The sequence below is a fragment of the Falco biarmicus genome, chromosome 1, assembly GCF_023638135.1.
Source record: "Falco biarmicus isolate bFalBia1 chromosome 1, bFalBia1.pri, whole genome shotgun sequence".
NCBI classification, from domain to species: Eukaryota; Metazoa; Chordata; class Aves; order Falconiformes; family Falconidae; genus Falco; species Falco biarmicus.
This window is the reverse complement of record NC_079288.1, coordinates 102932934-102947999: the sequence shown is the minus strand read 5'-3', so window position 1 is coordinate 102947999 and position 15066 is coordinate 102932934. Positions and strand designations below refer to the sequence as shown.

Here is a 15066-nt window from a genome sequence, read left to right as displayed (position 1 = left end):
AAGCGCTGCCTGGATCGGCGGCGCCGAGCTCGCCCACCCACCCTGCCGGCTGCCCGCCGAGCGCGCCGCGCTGCCGCCGGGGGCGGGGGCCCCTCGCCTTTGCTCTTAGGCCCTCGCGGCCACCCGTACGCGGCGCCCGTGACGTGGGGCGGCTCCGCGCGCCAAATTCGAAGGCGGGTGCGGGCTGGGCGCGAGCGCGGCAGCCGTTATTTCCAGGGCGGGCGGCCCCGGTCCTGCGCCGGCGGGCAGAGCGCGCTGCTCCGCCGCCATGGCCACCCCTCCCAAGCGCGGCCGGCTGGACGGCAGGATCAAGAAGGTCGCCGTCGAGGGCAATATCGGTGAGGCGGGGGCGGCGGGAGGCAGCGCGGCCCTGCGGCCTGCGCGGGGCAGCCACCCCCCACCCCCGGCCGGGCTCTTCCCGCCCTGGCGCTGTGAGGTGGCCCCGGGAAGACTGGGGGCACCTTGGGAGACCCCGGTCCCCTGGACAAGGCGTGTTGTGCCGTCAGACCTATTCATAACTTGATAAACTTTGTGCTGATACCGAAGAAATTAATGCTACAAACATGACGAGATTTTTTTTTTGGGGGGGGAGGGGGGAAAGCGCGTTTTCTATTACATTTTTAAACTTTTTTACCTTTTTAAACATGCGTTGAAGTCCTGGGTAAGACTGCTGCCGCGCTTTTCCTGATTGTAGTGTAAAACTATGTAAATGCAGAGTCAGGTCAAACTTGTAATGCTCTGTACTCCTGCTAACTAACAAGAGAAGCCTGTTAAACTGTTCTAAAGAGCAGGAAAAATTATGGGCTGCTCATTATGAGATACACTCCCCCCCCCCCCCCCCAAGCAGCTGTGCTTAAAATTGAGCTCATGAGTTGTCAGGGTGTCCGCTTGTTTACTGGCACATACTGTGGTGGTTGATAGCTGATTGCACTCTGTCAGGTTTAAGTATCTCTTTTTTTAAAAATTTCCTGAGCTTTTTTTTCTGTTAGCGCAGAAGTCATCAATCTGCAGCTATAGGAAGTAATTAATAATGCATTTTTGTATCTTCATTTGGGAAACCATTGCTTTTGCTTTATGTTTCTTTTGATATTGCTTGCCTTTTTTTTTTTACCTTCCTAAAATAACAAAGCAACTTCATGCTTGAGGCTGGACTGCTAAGTATCTTCAGATATTTAAAGACTTGGTGTTCTGACTGCAAACATAACTTTGTAGAACCAAATAGTTGATCTGGGCTGAGACTTGTCATTATTGATTTTTGTTAAATTGGCTGTGGTCGTGTGTGGTACAAAATAAAAAAGGAAAACCCTGTTGCTCAATTAATTGATCTGTGGTTGCCGATATGGTCTCTGATTCATGTTTGTCATGAAGTCAAAAGTACATGGAATAAGTATGGGACTTGGAACCAGAGCTGTAGTTGTTAAATAATTACAGTGTCGTTATTAAATAACTGCCTTTCTTCCCGAATGCTTCTCTATAGCTGCAGGGAAGTCGACATTTGTGAATATTCTCAAGCAAGCTGATGAGGAATGGGAAGTTGTTCCTGAGCCTGTAGCTAGATGGTGCAATGTTCAGCAAAACTCTGAAAAGGATTGTGAGGTATGGTAAAAGAAACTTAAGGCGAAACTTTTTTTTAAAAACAACAACCAACCAGTCAAATGTTCTAATTTCAGAAGACCAATGTATCTGATAGACTACATATTTTAGAAAATGTACATGATAGCAACACTTCTGCTGATTCTTACAGTGATATTTGTGTTCACGTTTTGTAGTTTGCTTAGTGTATTATAGAATAAATGTTATTTAATATCAGGTTGTAAATTATGAAAGTGGCAAAAGCCCGTTTTATTTTATGTATAAAAGCAAGGGACAGAAAAAGTTAGGCAGAAGTTACTTTTAGCAACTGTGAATCTTTTTCAGCGGCTAGTTCTATACGTTTTATTCCTTACTGGTGAAACTGTAAGGGTCTTGTGACTTACGAAATGTCACTGCGGCTGTATCTTCTCTACTTGAATTATAGATTAAGGGGCTATATCCTGGCTAGTGGAACCAGGCTGTGTCCCCTGTCCCTGGCAGTCCTGTGCCTGCTACGACTCTTCCAAGCAGTTCTCAGGCACGGTTTGGGCAGCAGGATAGGCTGAGGACTCTGCCAAAAGTGCACTGCATGTAGCTGCCTCCTTTTGGAGGCTTAGAAAATTCAGTGCTGTGGATATTGCTCTTGTCTGCCCCTTGGCTGCAGTGTCAGAGCATGGTGCTGCCCCTGTTTGGTGTGCTAGTGTAAGTATGGTTGCAGGGAATTAAGAGATGAGGATGAAACCTGGAATTCCAGAATCTTAATAGCTATCACCTAGGCGTCGACCTTATCTCTGTAGATTTTTTTTTTTAAATGTGTCTTTATTTGGATTTGGTGTTACCGTAGTAAAAAAATTCAGACAGAAGTCACCTTTGGTAGGCTGTGTTTTCAAGTAAAACTGAGACATGCAGCTTGCTCTTTCCATGAGCTTTAGCAGCAGTCTCGAGGTGTTTGATCTACCATGTGGGCTGAGAGAGATTTCTGTGCCTGGAGTCTGTTCTGAATCTCCCAGGTAAGATCAGATATCTTAAGATGCTGCGTCAGCAGCTGTTACCATAGGAACTGTAATTAATAGATGGGAAACCAAAATGAGCTCAACTTCAAATTCATGTTCCTTAGAGTAGAAGAAGCATGGATTTTTCTGCATTGCTGTTGACTTTTTGTACTGAGAGGATATTGTTCTTTTGTTAAAGTAGGTAAATAGTGGTGAACGTGTTTTGGTACTTGAGCATTTTGTCATTGTAGATTGCAGGGAGTTGCTTGTTCAGCACAGTGCCGTAGGAGGAATAACATTACTGGCATTTGTGTCTTATATTACAAATAAGGTTCAGAAGTAAATGATGTGATTGTAAACCTGAAATAAAGGCTAAACAGCGCTTGTACCTTGTTTTACCTTGATCGTCCACTATCTCAACTTAAAGGGTTGCTATATTTGTTTAAAACCAGGAGCTGACCACATCGCAGAAGAGTGGCGGAAATGTGCTTCAGATGATGTATGAGAAACCAGAGAGGTGGTCTTTCACTTTCCAGACGTATGCATGCCTCAGCAGGATCCGGGCTCAGCTGAGGTCCCTTGATGGCAAACTCAGAGAGGCGGAGAATCCTGTGGTCTTCTTCGAGCGATCCGTCTACAGTGACAGGTATGTTGGACTGAAGTCCTTAAAGTGAAGATCAAAATTCTCCTAAGTAAAATGCATAAATAAATAAAAAGCAGACTGTGACTGAGTTTTGTAGCTCCTTTCATCATAATTTTGATACTGGTGAATAACAATAACCTCAGTAAGTGGTTTTGTCTTGCTCTGGGGTGTTGACTGCAAAGTAAAATTAATGGTTTGTGGGTTTATAGTTTTGTTGCATAACCTTGATATGTAGTTTCTCATTCTTTGTGCGTATGTTTTTATGATTTGTGTATGCACGTTTCCCTTCAAAGAGAAGAGCGGAGTAGGCATTAAGAAGAGTCATGAGTGATTTTTTTTTTTTCCTTGTCACTTAGCCTTGTTTTCTTTTATGGTTCTTGAAACAGGTCTAGCTAGTTCATATTGCCGTACCCCGTGTTTCTGGATTCGTAAGGTCAGATCTGATAACTAAATCCCATTGCATAATCCTTTAGGTGTTCACTGTGTTCTAATATATCCTAAATAAATGACCACAGCGTACAAAGCAGTGGTGGTTTGTAGATTATTCCTGAAGATACCTGAACTGGAAATCATAGAATAGTTGGGCTGGATGGGACCTTGAAGAGAACCTAGTTCCCACCCCACTCCCACAGGCTCAGGGACACCTTCCACCAGCCCAGGCTGCTCCCAGCCCCATCCAGCCTGGCCTTGAGCACTGCCAGGGATGGGGCACCCACAGCTGCTCTGGGCAGCCTGTGCCGGTGCCTCGCTGCCCTCACGGTGAGGAATTTTCTTCCTAACATCTAATCTAAACCTACCCTCTTTCAGCTTAAACACATTACCCCTTGTCTTATCACCGCTGGTACCGCTTTTTGTGGACACTGCTATGGGCAACCATGATCAATATAGTTATAGGATGGGGATACAAGCTGTCTGTTTCCAGTCTAAGCCCATGTTAGAGAAGTTACAGAATCATAACACTCAACTTCTTTTCCAGTTACTGTGCAGTACTTCAGGCAAACAAAGCAGTAACTGTGTTGAAGCTAGTTTTTGTTGAGGTAACTGTTTTGTGTTCACAGGTACATCTTTGCAGCTAATTTATATGAGTCTGATTGCATGAATGAAACTGAATGGACTATATACCAAGACTGGCATGACTGGATGAGTAAGCAGTTTGGTCAAAGCCTAGCACTGGATGGGATCATTTATCTCAGAGCCACTCCTGAGGTGAGGAATAAAAATTTATGACCATGCAGAGAATGAGAGTAGATGTTCTATGCCTTGCCTGTAAAATTTGACCTTTGTCTGTGCTTCCATAGTATTTTTTTTCTTAAAAAATACAGTGTTTAACTATGATTCTAGACTTTTTTTTTGATAAAATAATACGCTTGCAGTCAATTCGAATGAGGTCACAATTGTGTGTCATTACATAGCACTGTATCTGGTTTTGGTATTGCTCTGAGTGTCTTGGGCAAGGAAATGGTTGAGAAATTCTCTTTGAAATGTAATCTTAAAATCTTGAGCAACCCTTATCTTTTGTTGTAGAAATCTCAATGTTTAGAGTTTCGTTCAGATTGTAGTATTCCCCTGAAGACTATAATACTTGAGTTATGACTGATGCAGTCTGGAGATACTTAAGATTGTTATTTCAAATGTAGCCTGTGTATTTTTAAATAAAATGTGATGATAATGATTTTCTAGTTATAAAAAAGAGAACATGTGACCAGAGCAAACCAGAAAATACTACTGGAATGAAAGAAAAAAAGAGGAAAAAGTAAAGAAAAAAATAAGAAAAGAGGAAAGTACAAAATAGCTATAGGAACATTGCTGTTAAAACAATTCATAGTTAATATCACAGCTAATTTAGGGTGCATGTGTGTGAAGCCCTTTTACCTGGAGCAATGGAGCTAAGACAGATGAATGCACCTACAGTATGTGAGGCTTTGTGGCAATGCTTTGACTTTTGGGCATTTAATGTTCTTTTTAAAAGGAGAGGACAAGACAATAAATTTATCTTTTGAGTATGAAACCTACACAAACAAGAGAAAAATATCAGGGCTTAGAAGAGCTCTAATTGCAGTAATTAACTTACAAGTCACTTCCATACTTCCTTACTTCCATCTTTCAGGCTTTCAAATTTATTGTAAACAACTGTGTAATGTAACATGCTAGAGTTTCTCTGAGGGCTTTTCTATTAGGCTTGCTGTTGAGGTCTTTCTGTGCCACTTTAGTCAAAAACCTATATTTAAATAGCAAAGTGCACGAGATGAAGCAGTTTTCATTGGTTTGTTACTGAGGCTTTGGATGTGCTCAGAACAGGAACAAATGATTTACTACATTTGAAAGCTGGATTCCTAAGAGCCAGGAATATCTAATGAGATTTTGAAATGCTTGTCTGTGGTGGCAAATGGATATTTCCATGCTCTTTTCATGCAGTACGCTGGTACCCCTTCATTTAATAAAGAGCTTGTTTGTGACCTTTCCTTGTAGTGGAGAAATAATGTGTTACATTTCCTTGGGTCCTTCTTTGATTTTTGTGTGTAGTTTGTGGGCTCCATCAGCTGAACATGGCATGGTGTTTCTATGCTTATAAGATAGCTGGCAAGTTGAGTATTCATCTTTGGCAAAGAGTGGCATACTGAGCACAGTAGGAAGGGTTGGTAAAAAAGACCTTCAGCAAGCTAGACTTCCTCTGTAGGTCTGCAAAAACAACCAATTTTTTTTTTGAAAAATCTTTTACCTTTAGAAATGCTTAAATAGGATTTACTTGCGTGGAAGAGATGAAGAGCAAGACATTCCCATTGAGTATCTGGAGAAGCTTCATTACAAGCACGAAAGTTGGCTTCAGCACAGGACATTGCGGTAGGCTTTGTTTAATGGTTACTTAAAGATGGATAAATCTTTGTAAGGGTGTTCCATAGTGCTTTTTCCACCAGTGAAACTTCAGCTTTTTATATAGATAAAGTTAAACTCCAGGAATATTTCTATGTATCCTTTCTTAGTAGTACTGCCTTTATGGTATGTTAATTACTGCAAGGACGTGCAATGTGCCCTGAATTTTCTTCAGCTAGAGCTCTGAATAGGAGAGGGTTGAGCTAAACTAATTTTAATACACAGTTGAATTTCATATTAGGTGTTGGGGGGAGCAGAATATTCAAGAATCAATAATGGATCCTAGGAGCCACATGGTAAATTCATTTTGCTTTATATTCAGAATTCATGGCTGTAATTTATCTATGCAGTTCTTTTCATGGGATTCTTAACAATGAAAATGCTGACAGGGGCTTGAATGATGTATACTTTTTCCAGCTAGTAATATTTTCTTTGTTCCTATCCCAATACAGAATGGATTCTGAATATCTTCAGGAAATACCTATTTTAACGTTAGATGTTAATGAAGACTTCAAAGGCAAAAAGGACATATATGATCACATGACTGAAAAGGTAAAATTTCACAAGTAGATCAAACTGATGATTTAGGTTTATTGCCAGCACGTCAAAATGAATTCAGGATACTTCTTGCATCTGAAAGTGTAGCATTCTTTGAAGTCAGACTAGACTTAGAACCTATGATTCTTCATATTATTTACTACATAAGTTTTCCATTAAAAAAAAAAGTAGGGGGGAAGGATGAAATATTCCAGGGTTGTTTGAGAAGGCTTTCACTAGTAGTTTTGTTTGCAGATTTCAATTTCTAATTTAAATAACCCTCAACTATGAAAGAACTGTTACTTGCTATGTTCTGCTTCTAACATTGTGCAGGTATCCTAAGAAATGTGATGGAATTGGCAGAGAATGAGGGTAGCTGTTGAGGGAGAAAAAAGGCTGCATAGGTCTGAGTTGGATGTCCAGGGTAAAGTCTTCCTTACATTAAGTGTGAAAGTGTCTAACCTAGTGGGCTAGTCAATAAAAGAACTTCGGCGCCAGGTACTGTGAAAATAACAGTACAAAACCTTTATAGTGGAAAACTGAAGGATGAGTTGGCTGAACTTGCAGTTGAATTTTAATCTGAAGCACTAGGCCAACGGCAAATGGTTTAGGTTTGCAGATACTGCTAGCTAAACAAAAGAGAGTATAGGCTATCCTCTTTTCTGTTTAGCGTGTCACTGCAGTGGGCAGTACAGCAAATGCAAATAGGGTTCCTTTGCTCTAAAAATATACTTCACTGTATAATCATCTTTCTAAAATATTTAGGTCATGGGGTTACATTCAGGTAATAAACAGTCTTAGAGCCTGCTGCAATACTCCTTATTTTTAGTCTTGTTTATTAAATTGACACTATCATTAAAGTTTTTTTCCCCTTCAATTGTGTTTACTAAAGTGTTACTCAAAATCCTCCCCAAAAGCAGTGGTCTGAAACTTCAGGGAGTACTTTTCAAATGTAGCCTTCTACTTTGTTTAGGAAGTAATACAGAATGAAAATGAGAAGTATTTTTTAGTTTTATTTGGAGGCATGGAAAAAATGCCTATTTGATACAAAAAAGAGTTCAAGTTGAGGTTTCTGTTTGTGTTAAGATCTAATCCTTAGCACAAATAAGTGTAATATTGATGGTTTGGCCTAGCTGTAAAATACATATTTTTAACTGCTCAGGTGATTGGTATTTGAATCTTGATGGGATTCAGCTGAGGACAACTTGACTTTTATTTGAGTAGCTGCAACAAGTTACAGACCTTAGCAGTGCACAATTGGCAATAAATTGTTTACCTCATGAGAAAGGCAGCTTTGTCCTTTGATCTCCGTTTATCCACTGAGAAGTAGAACTGTTCACCTGATTAAAACCAGTCTTCATGGTATTTGCTCTTTTAAACCTTGTTAATTGATGGAATGACTGGACCTTGCAGCTGTGGAGTGAATGTGCTTCCCATGTGTGCCATGAGATAAGGCCAAGCTCAGGCACCTAAATAAGGATTTTGGAGGAATTGACTCCTGTGTAGCTGTCAGGTTATCTGGGAACAGCCTAAGCCCTGTGTTTGCCTTATTTTTTGGCGTTTCCTAAGTGGAGTTGCAGAACTGCTACAGTCTCCATGAGGCTGGGTGCTCTGGCCTTTAGCGTATGCTTATGTCCAACAGGGACCAAAACCTGTAGGCTTCCTTCTCACCTCTGTTGCGATGCTCACTTTCAGAGACCTGTCTTGAAACTGTGCCTAGTGTGTAAATTGTGATAGTGTTCATCATGCGGTGTTACTGTTGCTGTTTTTGAAAGTGGAGGGTAGCTTTCTCCTGATACCTTTCAAGTTAGAGTATTGGCACAGTTATGTGTTCCCTTCTCTACATGAAGGGATTTGACCTCTTCTTTTCCTTCCACCTTCTTGAGCCCTGAACTAGGAAGGGAAGGGTCACAGCTGGAGAACAGGATCCAAGATCTATTTCCATTTCACATCAAGAATTTGGACAAAATATTTACAGATGTGCTCTGTGTGTGAGAGCTTCTGCCAAAAGAAGAATACCATGTTCTCCATAAATTGTCGATTCCTTTCTAGCTTTTGAGTGGACAGAGAGGTAAAGGCTCGCAGTTCAGGCTGTATCACAGTGTAGTTGCTAGGATGCTCCTGGAGCTAAGAGGTAGGAGTTGTGTGCCTAGGCCTTGTATTCCCTGGGTCTTGTACCCTCTGGGTTTTTATAGTTTAAAAAAGATGGCCCGGCCCTTGCTGCCACCTCCTCCTCCCCCCACTATGCTTTAAAGGGAGGGAGTAATTATTCTTTTACTTTTGTGGACAGGGAGCGAAGGGGGCACAACAAAAAGGCACGTGTACTTGTGGCAATAAGTGTGTTCTCAGCGTGTTGTCTTCCTGCAACCTTTGGTAGTGACCTGAATTGAAGATGTTAAGTGACTACACGTATAAGCATAACGCTTGGCATGCTGCTTGTCTTGGTTCCAGTTTTCATACAGTAGCAGAGATCGTTTGAGGTGCTGCTGTGCTGGGTCTTGGTGCTTTGTGTAGGATTGTGGATTTCTGTCTCAGGTTTCTATGTAGCGTTCTATGGACCAGAACTTCACCATTAATTTTTAGGTAGCTGTAGCCATTTGAGCCACTCTTCAAGTACTGGAAATGAAGTTCAGCTTCAGTTGAACTATTGTTCTACAGTATCGGATATTTTTGAGTACTATGGTTTTTCTAGGTATTGTTCTATCATAAATTTGCCAACCTCAGATTCCAAGGAACATACTATTTAGCTGCATTGGGTTGTTCATTGACATTAATAAATTAACAGTGTTCTGGAGGTGAGTGTGACTTGGTATTTTCCAAGGGGCAGCTTTTCTGAGGTTGTCATTATCTCCCTTGTGTTTAGGTTGGACCTGCTTTTAAGACAGTTCACTTGTGATGTAGGGCAGTAGTTTAGGACCACAGGAGGAATGAGCATCATTCCAATGTGTGTGTCTCAGCACCTGCTAAATTACAGGTACCATCGCTGAAAAAGTTCTTGATGGACAAGAAAGGACATAGCATAAGATTATTTTTCCCAGTTCCTGCTTCTGTAGGTTGTAGTTAAGCACGAAGCAGTGGAGAGGTGTGTGTAGTTGCTGTATACTTCTGTTAATAAATACTTAGTTTGATTGACAATATTTGTTTCTTTTTGCAGGTCAAAGAATTTTTGAGCACGTTATAATCCTCTTTGAAGCGCAGGCAGAGTCAAGCTGTTCCAAACATCTGTGTGATCAAAGTCTGAAGTACAGCTTCTGCTTTTATAGAAGGCCTCTGGAGAGGCAGGACTCAATCCTGTTGATATAATTGTGAGGAACAAACAAACTTTGTGAATAGGGAAATTATTAAATACATCAGTAGGTCTGTTGAGTATTATATTAAGTAACACACACAGATTCTGAAGATACTAGAATTCTGGGAGTTCTCAAACGTTGTGCCTGTTTCTAATCAGACAAATAAGTTCTTCTGGAGTATTCTATTGTATTTTTAATTTATTTTGTGCCCAGTAGCTATTTAATTTTCAAGAAGGTAATGGGTTTTTAGATCTCTTGGTTTTTTGTTTTGTTTTGTTTTTTGGGGTTTTTGTTTTTTTTATAGTGGAATTGATTCGTAATGGATGTCTCATTGTTCTGAGGAAGAAAAAAACCCAAAATATTTCTGCTGGTGAGGGAATTTTAAGATAACCCAGAGTTTTATATTGTAAGGTATACAAAAAAAAGAAAGTAATTGACAAATTTGATAGGTGAAGTTCTTCATGGAATGCACTGAATTAAAGGAGATCTAAATATGGCTGAAATTCTGTAGATGCCAAATGAGATTTTATATCTTACATTTTCAGTGTACACTGCAAACTACGATATTGAGAGGCTTTAGCTATTCGTTAGCATGTTTGGGGTTTTTCCAATTTATTGTTTTTTCAGCTCTTAATAAAACAAAGCTGGTTTTTGTTGCTGGCAAGTTCTCTTTTCCTGTAAAGGACTATGTTTTATTGATGGGTGCCATAAAAGGAAGAAGAAAATTTTGCAAATGGCCTCCATCTGTAAATGACGTCTTTCTAAACCTTTCCTTAGTCACTTTTTGGATGTCAGAGGAGGCTTCCTACTTTTGTTCCAGTTTCTCCATTTGTTTACTGGGCCTTCTGGGTGCTTATACAAGATTCTGCAATATTGGAAGCAGGCTGTCCTTTCTCATCTTCTTGTAGTAAGAAGGGGGGAGACCTCTGATGGAATAGCTGGTGTTCTAGTGCATCTTGTTTTATAATCTGAGCCACTTTTGTTTCAGGTGCAGAAAATACAAACTATACAGGGCACACACCTTAATACTGTGGTTTTGAGTTGCTTAGTTCTGCTTTAAACATTTCTGAATGAGTGCACAGTGGGCTTTTGAATGCAGAATTTTATTGTAAAGTGTTTTATTGTCTTTTGTGGTGCCTGTGTTACCTGTTAATTTGAGATTAAATTTCTTCCTTTGTGGTTGCAATTGTGTTGGTGTTCTCTAACCGTTGAAAAATAAAAGTGCTTGGAAAGACTTTTTCAGTGCTTAATAGTGTTGGCTCCCTTGTCTCATAAAAGAAATCATCTTGTGGATGGCTGGTACGCAATAGTGGTACGATGGATGAATTTAAGATAATGGATTTTCAGTCTGCTGTAGAAGTTCTCTAAGATTTCTGAAATGCTGTGACTGGCTTCAGACTTCTTGTGTGTGGGAAATGAACTGATGGGATAGAGACATGGGATTACATAAAATGTATCACATGTATAACTTACTGATCAGTAGGAATGTGTTGTATAACATTGATGTTATAGTGGAATGTAGCAATAGTGTGGTAGAAAATCTTGTTTTGGACTTCCAAGGTTGCCTCGTAAAAGGCAGGATTTTAAGATGTTTGCTCCAGAAATAAATTGTGGTGCAACGGATGAAGATTCAGTTGAGATTTATTTTAAAGACATATTAGATGCCTTTAAAATATTCTTGGCAACAGTCTGAACAGTAACGACTAACAGTGCAATTATTCCTACAGTTTCAGCTGTCAAAATTGTGGATGTAATTACAGGAATTGGAATGACAGTGCTCATTGCAAGGAGTAAACAAGTCTGAGTTCTAATAAAGACTTCTTTTTAAACCCATCACAGAGCACACAGAAATTCTGTGGCAGGTTATCTGCATCCCGTTCCAGAAAGCTTTGCAAAATCTCTGACTGCCAAGTTTGCGTTTGAAGGAGCAAAGTCATGACCGATTGTTAGAATGTTTTTAATTGCTGTGGAAAAAAACCAGTAACAAACCCAAAACACACACCCCACCCTCCCCCATGCTTTTCAGGGCTTTGAAAGTAGCTGGGCTGAAGTATGTGAAGCTGCAGTTATTTGTATGTAGGACAGATGCAGCGTAAACAGAAGCGGAGATGTCCTTAGCCTGTTCTGCCTGTGTGTCAGCTTAAACTTCACACCTCAGACTTCCAAATTTGTCAGTATTCTTTTCTTTGTTTAAATCTATTCCCAGGCTACCGCAAAACAGGACTGTTGTGTTGGTTTTCTGCGTATTAGAGAGATGGAAGGTTTCTGAGCTGCTCTCTGCTGTCTGGTGATGATGTTGTTTCAGTCTTTGAATGCTGTGCCCTTTTCTCTTCCCTTGGGTAAGAGATCCTTTGATGGAACTGGCTAGAAATGCTTGCTTGTTTTGATCAAGTCTCATCATGATCGGGAAACAAAATGGGTATGTGGGGTTTGTTAGGTTTTTTTACACTTGGGATACAGATTAAAATACTGATTGGTAGTGTTTTAATTGCTATGCAAGTACACGTGTGACCAGTGGACATAATATTGCCTCATATTGTTTTCAGTCCTTGTAGTTGTTTTCTGTGTAGTGGATTTTAAGTTCTCTTAATCTAAATGCTTAGAACAGCAACCAGTTTTGTGGGTAGAATTTAATTTTCTATAGTTTTGTGCTGGTTGCTTATTTCTACTGTTTTCTGTTTATTTAAGCAGACTTCATAATAATATAGTTGTGTGCAAAATGTGACAAGTATTGAATTGTTCTGTTCTTTTTCCAGTAATTAGACTCCAGGAATCTATTGGTGAAATAAAAATGGCACAGGAGAAACTCACCATAAACTGTTAAGCAGAGACTGGGGAAGTATGTATGTAGTAATAATTAAGTTAAATCTTAGGAAAAAAAAGCATGCAATTGATATTGCCAAGAGGTTTCAGTGTAGCTAGGTGTAGGGACTCTAGGATTGTTTTTCCAGTTCCTGTTTAGACTCGCTACGTGAGTGTGAGTAAACCTCTCTTTGCTTGTCTTTGTATCTTTAAAATACTGTATCTCCCTACATCTTCAGAAGGCTGGGAGATTTAGTTAGTTAATATTGATGTGCTGTTTTGTAGGTCTGAAGCGCTCTACTGAAGAATTGAGAATGAAGGCAGCCCTGGTTTTAGATTTATCACTGGGATGTTTTGATGCCCTCCTGAAAGGGGGCCCAGGCCCAGATTCGTGGCCAATAGAAATTATTTATTTGCTTCAAAAGATACTTATTAAAGCCATCAGTGCAACGTCAATTGCACAATTGAAGTTAGCTCACTGGAAAAGATGCTACCAAAACCTGTGACCGTTTCTGAGGAAAGGAGACATATTACAAATCTAATACTGAAATAAAAATTGATGGCAAAACCTGTGCTGCTGTCCCTGTAGCTACTGGTAATGGGGAAGCTGTGTGCGGAATCTGCCACACGAGGTCATTGTGTCCTCGGTTCTTGCTTCCCGAGCTGGCTGCGAGATCAGGGTTTAAATAGTGAATGGCTTTGGAAAAGGTAAAGAAGGAAGAGGTCACTCCCTCACTTTGCCCAAGCAAAAAACCGTTACACTGATTAATAAATACTCTACTGAATGAGATAGATCTTGATCTCTGGAGGGAGGGGGATAAAGCAAGCCTCTGCTGGATTAAGGGAAAGACTAGAAAAGGATGAGCTAACAGGGGGGGTTTTGACACCAGAAGGTCTCTTCCGTGCAGCCACCAGCTGTTTCTGTTCTGTGAGTGAACATTGGCGCGTGGATAACATTAATCCTGGTGTGTCTGAGTGATAACAGTCATCTAGCACTGAGCTCTCCTGTCCGAGTGCAGACAGCGAGTGATAGTAATGCTGGCAGCATACTGGGAAAATAAAGCCATTAAGAATTCTACTAACTGAAGCCACGCACGGTACTTAATGTGCCAAATATAAGCCTGAACTGGGTATGGATCCACTGAAATTCTGATTGAAATCCACTAGTGACAAGGAGTGTGGATTCCGTACTGGGAGTAAGTGAAGTGATTTATTTTACCTTAGGGTGGTATTCAGTGCTGATGTGAAATCAATGTAATGTGCAGAGCCTAAAAGCCTAGGCTGTTGTGTGTAGGTGACTTTTGTTGTTCTTAGGTCTAGGTTTCAATCCATGGGTATAAATAATACGATAGTGTAAATAATAATACAGTGTATGCTGAAATAGAATATAAGGTATTGCCCACATCTTGGATTTCTGCTGAGTGCTTTTCCCAATGTTTTGGGCAGGGTGTACATTAACATATACATATCTCCAGAGTGTTAGGGTGATCCAGCTCGCACTGTTTATGTTTGCTGGCTAATGGTACTGCCAGAAAAAGGCAGTCAGTTCCTGAGAGTTACTGACAAAGATACTGCTGCTGCAGTTCATTCAGAGTACGTTCCTGTGCTTCCTCCAGATTTTTCACTGTTCTGCATTTTGTGCTTTTTCTCCCCATTTCCTTCTAAGTTGTGACTTGTCTTTTAATAACTACTAAAACCATGATCTCGTGCAAGTTGTAACAGACTTGTTAAAGCCAAAATTTCACTGGTATGCAGCCTACTTGAGGATGGGGCTTCTGTCTTTGTTCCAGTTCATTACCTTAGGTTTTCTAGTCGTCTTTTCTGAGCAGTTCTCCTGTGTTAACCCACCTGATTGCTGGGGCTCTTCCTAACTCCTCCTGGTTTTGTTGAAGGATAACTTGGAAAGTTTAGAATGGTCTCTGATTGCGTTGTGCATGATATACTTTGTATATGTTGACAAGTTTAGTCTGTAATGAGAAAAGTACACAGCCATTCTTTGAGCAAGGACACTGGAACAATTAGGCTTTGAATAAGGATACTTTGAGGATGCATTGCCAGCTTGGCAAGAATACTCAAGGTCCATGTATCCTTAACTGAACCACCCTCATTATAATACTAGAAATCACACCCGTAGGTCAAAAAGACCCTTCCCCAGGTAAAGACCCCTCCCCCGAGTATGTTTGATAGTGGAAATCGGTGTGTAACCATATTATAATTCTATGTCAATTGCTAACTTACCAGTGTAAAGAGGATGGATTTGGAAACTTACCAACTGTACATATACATTGCAAGAAGTCTCCTTAGGGGGGCTTGCTTTGTGGAACAGCACCTAGCCCTCAGCTCTGTGCAAACCTGAAAT

The 15066-nt window shown here is 40.5% G+C and overlaps 2 protein-coding genes across 2 annotated transcripts in view; both read left to right on the top strand.

Annotated features, from left to right (window-relative positions):
• The first annotated feature begins 67 nt into the window (after positions 1 to 67).
• DCK (deoxycytidine kinase) lies at positions 68 to 11140 on the top strand. Its single transcript, XM_056354523.1, has 7 exons — positions 68 to 338; positions 1478 to 1596; positions 3017 to 3210; positions 4266 to 4413; positions 5933 to 6048; positions 6531 to 6630; positions 9770 to 11140. The coding sequence occupies exons 1-7, from the start codon at positions 269 to 271 to the stop codon at positions 9794 to 9796; spliced, it is 774 nt and encodes a 257-aa protein (XP_056210498.1). The 5' UTR covers positions 68 to 268; the 3' UTR covers positions 9797 to 11140.
• A 142-nt stretch (positions 11141 to 11282) lies between these two features.
• SLC4A4 (solute carrier family 4 member 4) overlaps positions 11283 to 15066 on the top strand; it is a 237630-nt gene continuing 233846 nt past the window's right edge. The window contains exon 1 of the mRNA XM_056354481.1: positions 11283 to 12075. The gene's annotated coding sequence lies outside the window, so the exon portion shown is untranslated. The remainder of the gene's footprint in view (positions 12076 to 15066) is intronic.

Bases quoted from the DNA above. Each gene is read 5' to 3' on its own strand.
- DCK (XM_056354523.1), top strand. From the start codon at position 269: ATGGCCACCCCTCCCAAGCGCGGCCGGCTGGACGGCAGGATCAAGAAG. The intron at 1,597-3,016 runs GTATGGTAAAAG...GTTTAAAACCAG, and splicing joins ACTCTGAAAAGGATTGTGAG to GAGCTGACCACATCGCAGAA. The intron at 6,049-6,530 runs GTAGGCTTTGTT...ATCCCAATACAG, and splicing joins CTTCAGCACAGGACATTGCG to AATGGATTCTGAATATCTTC.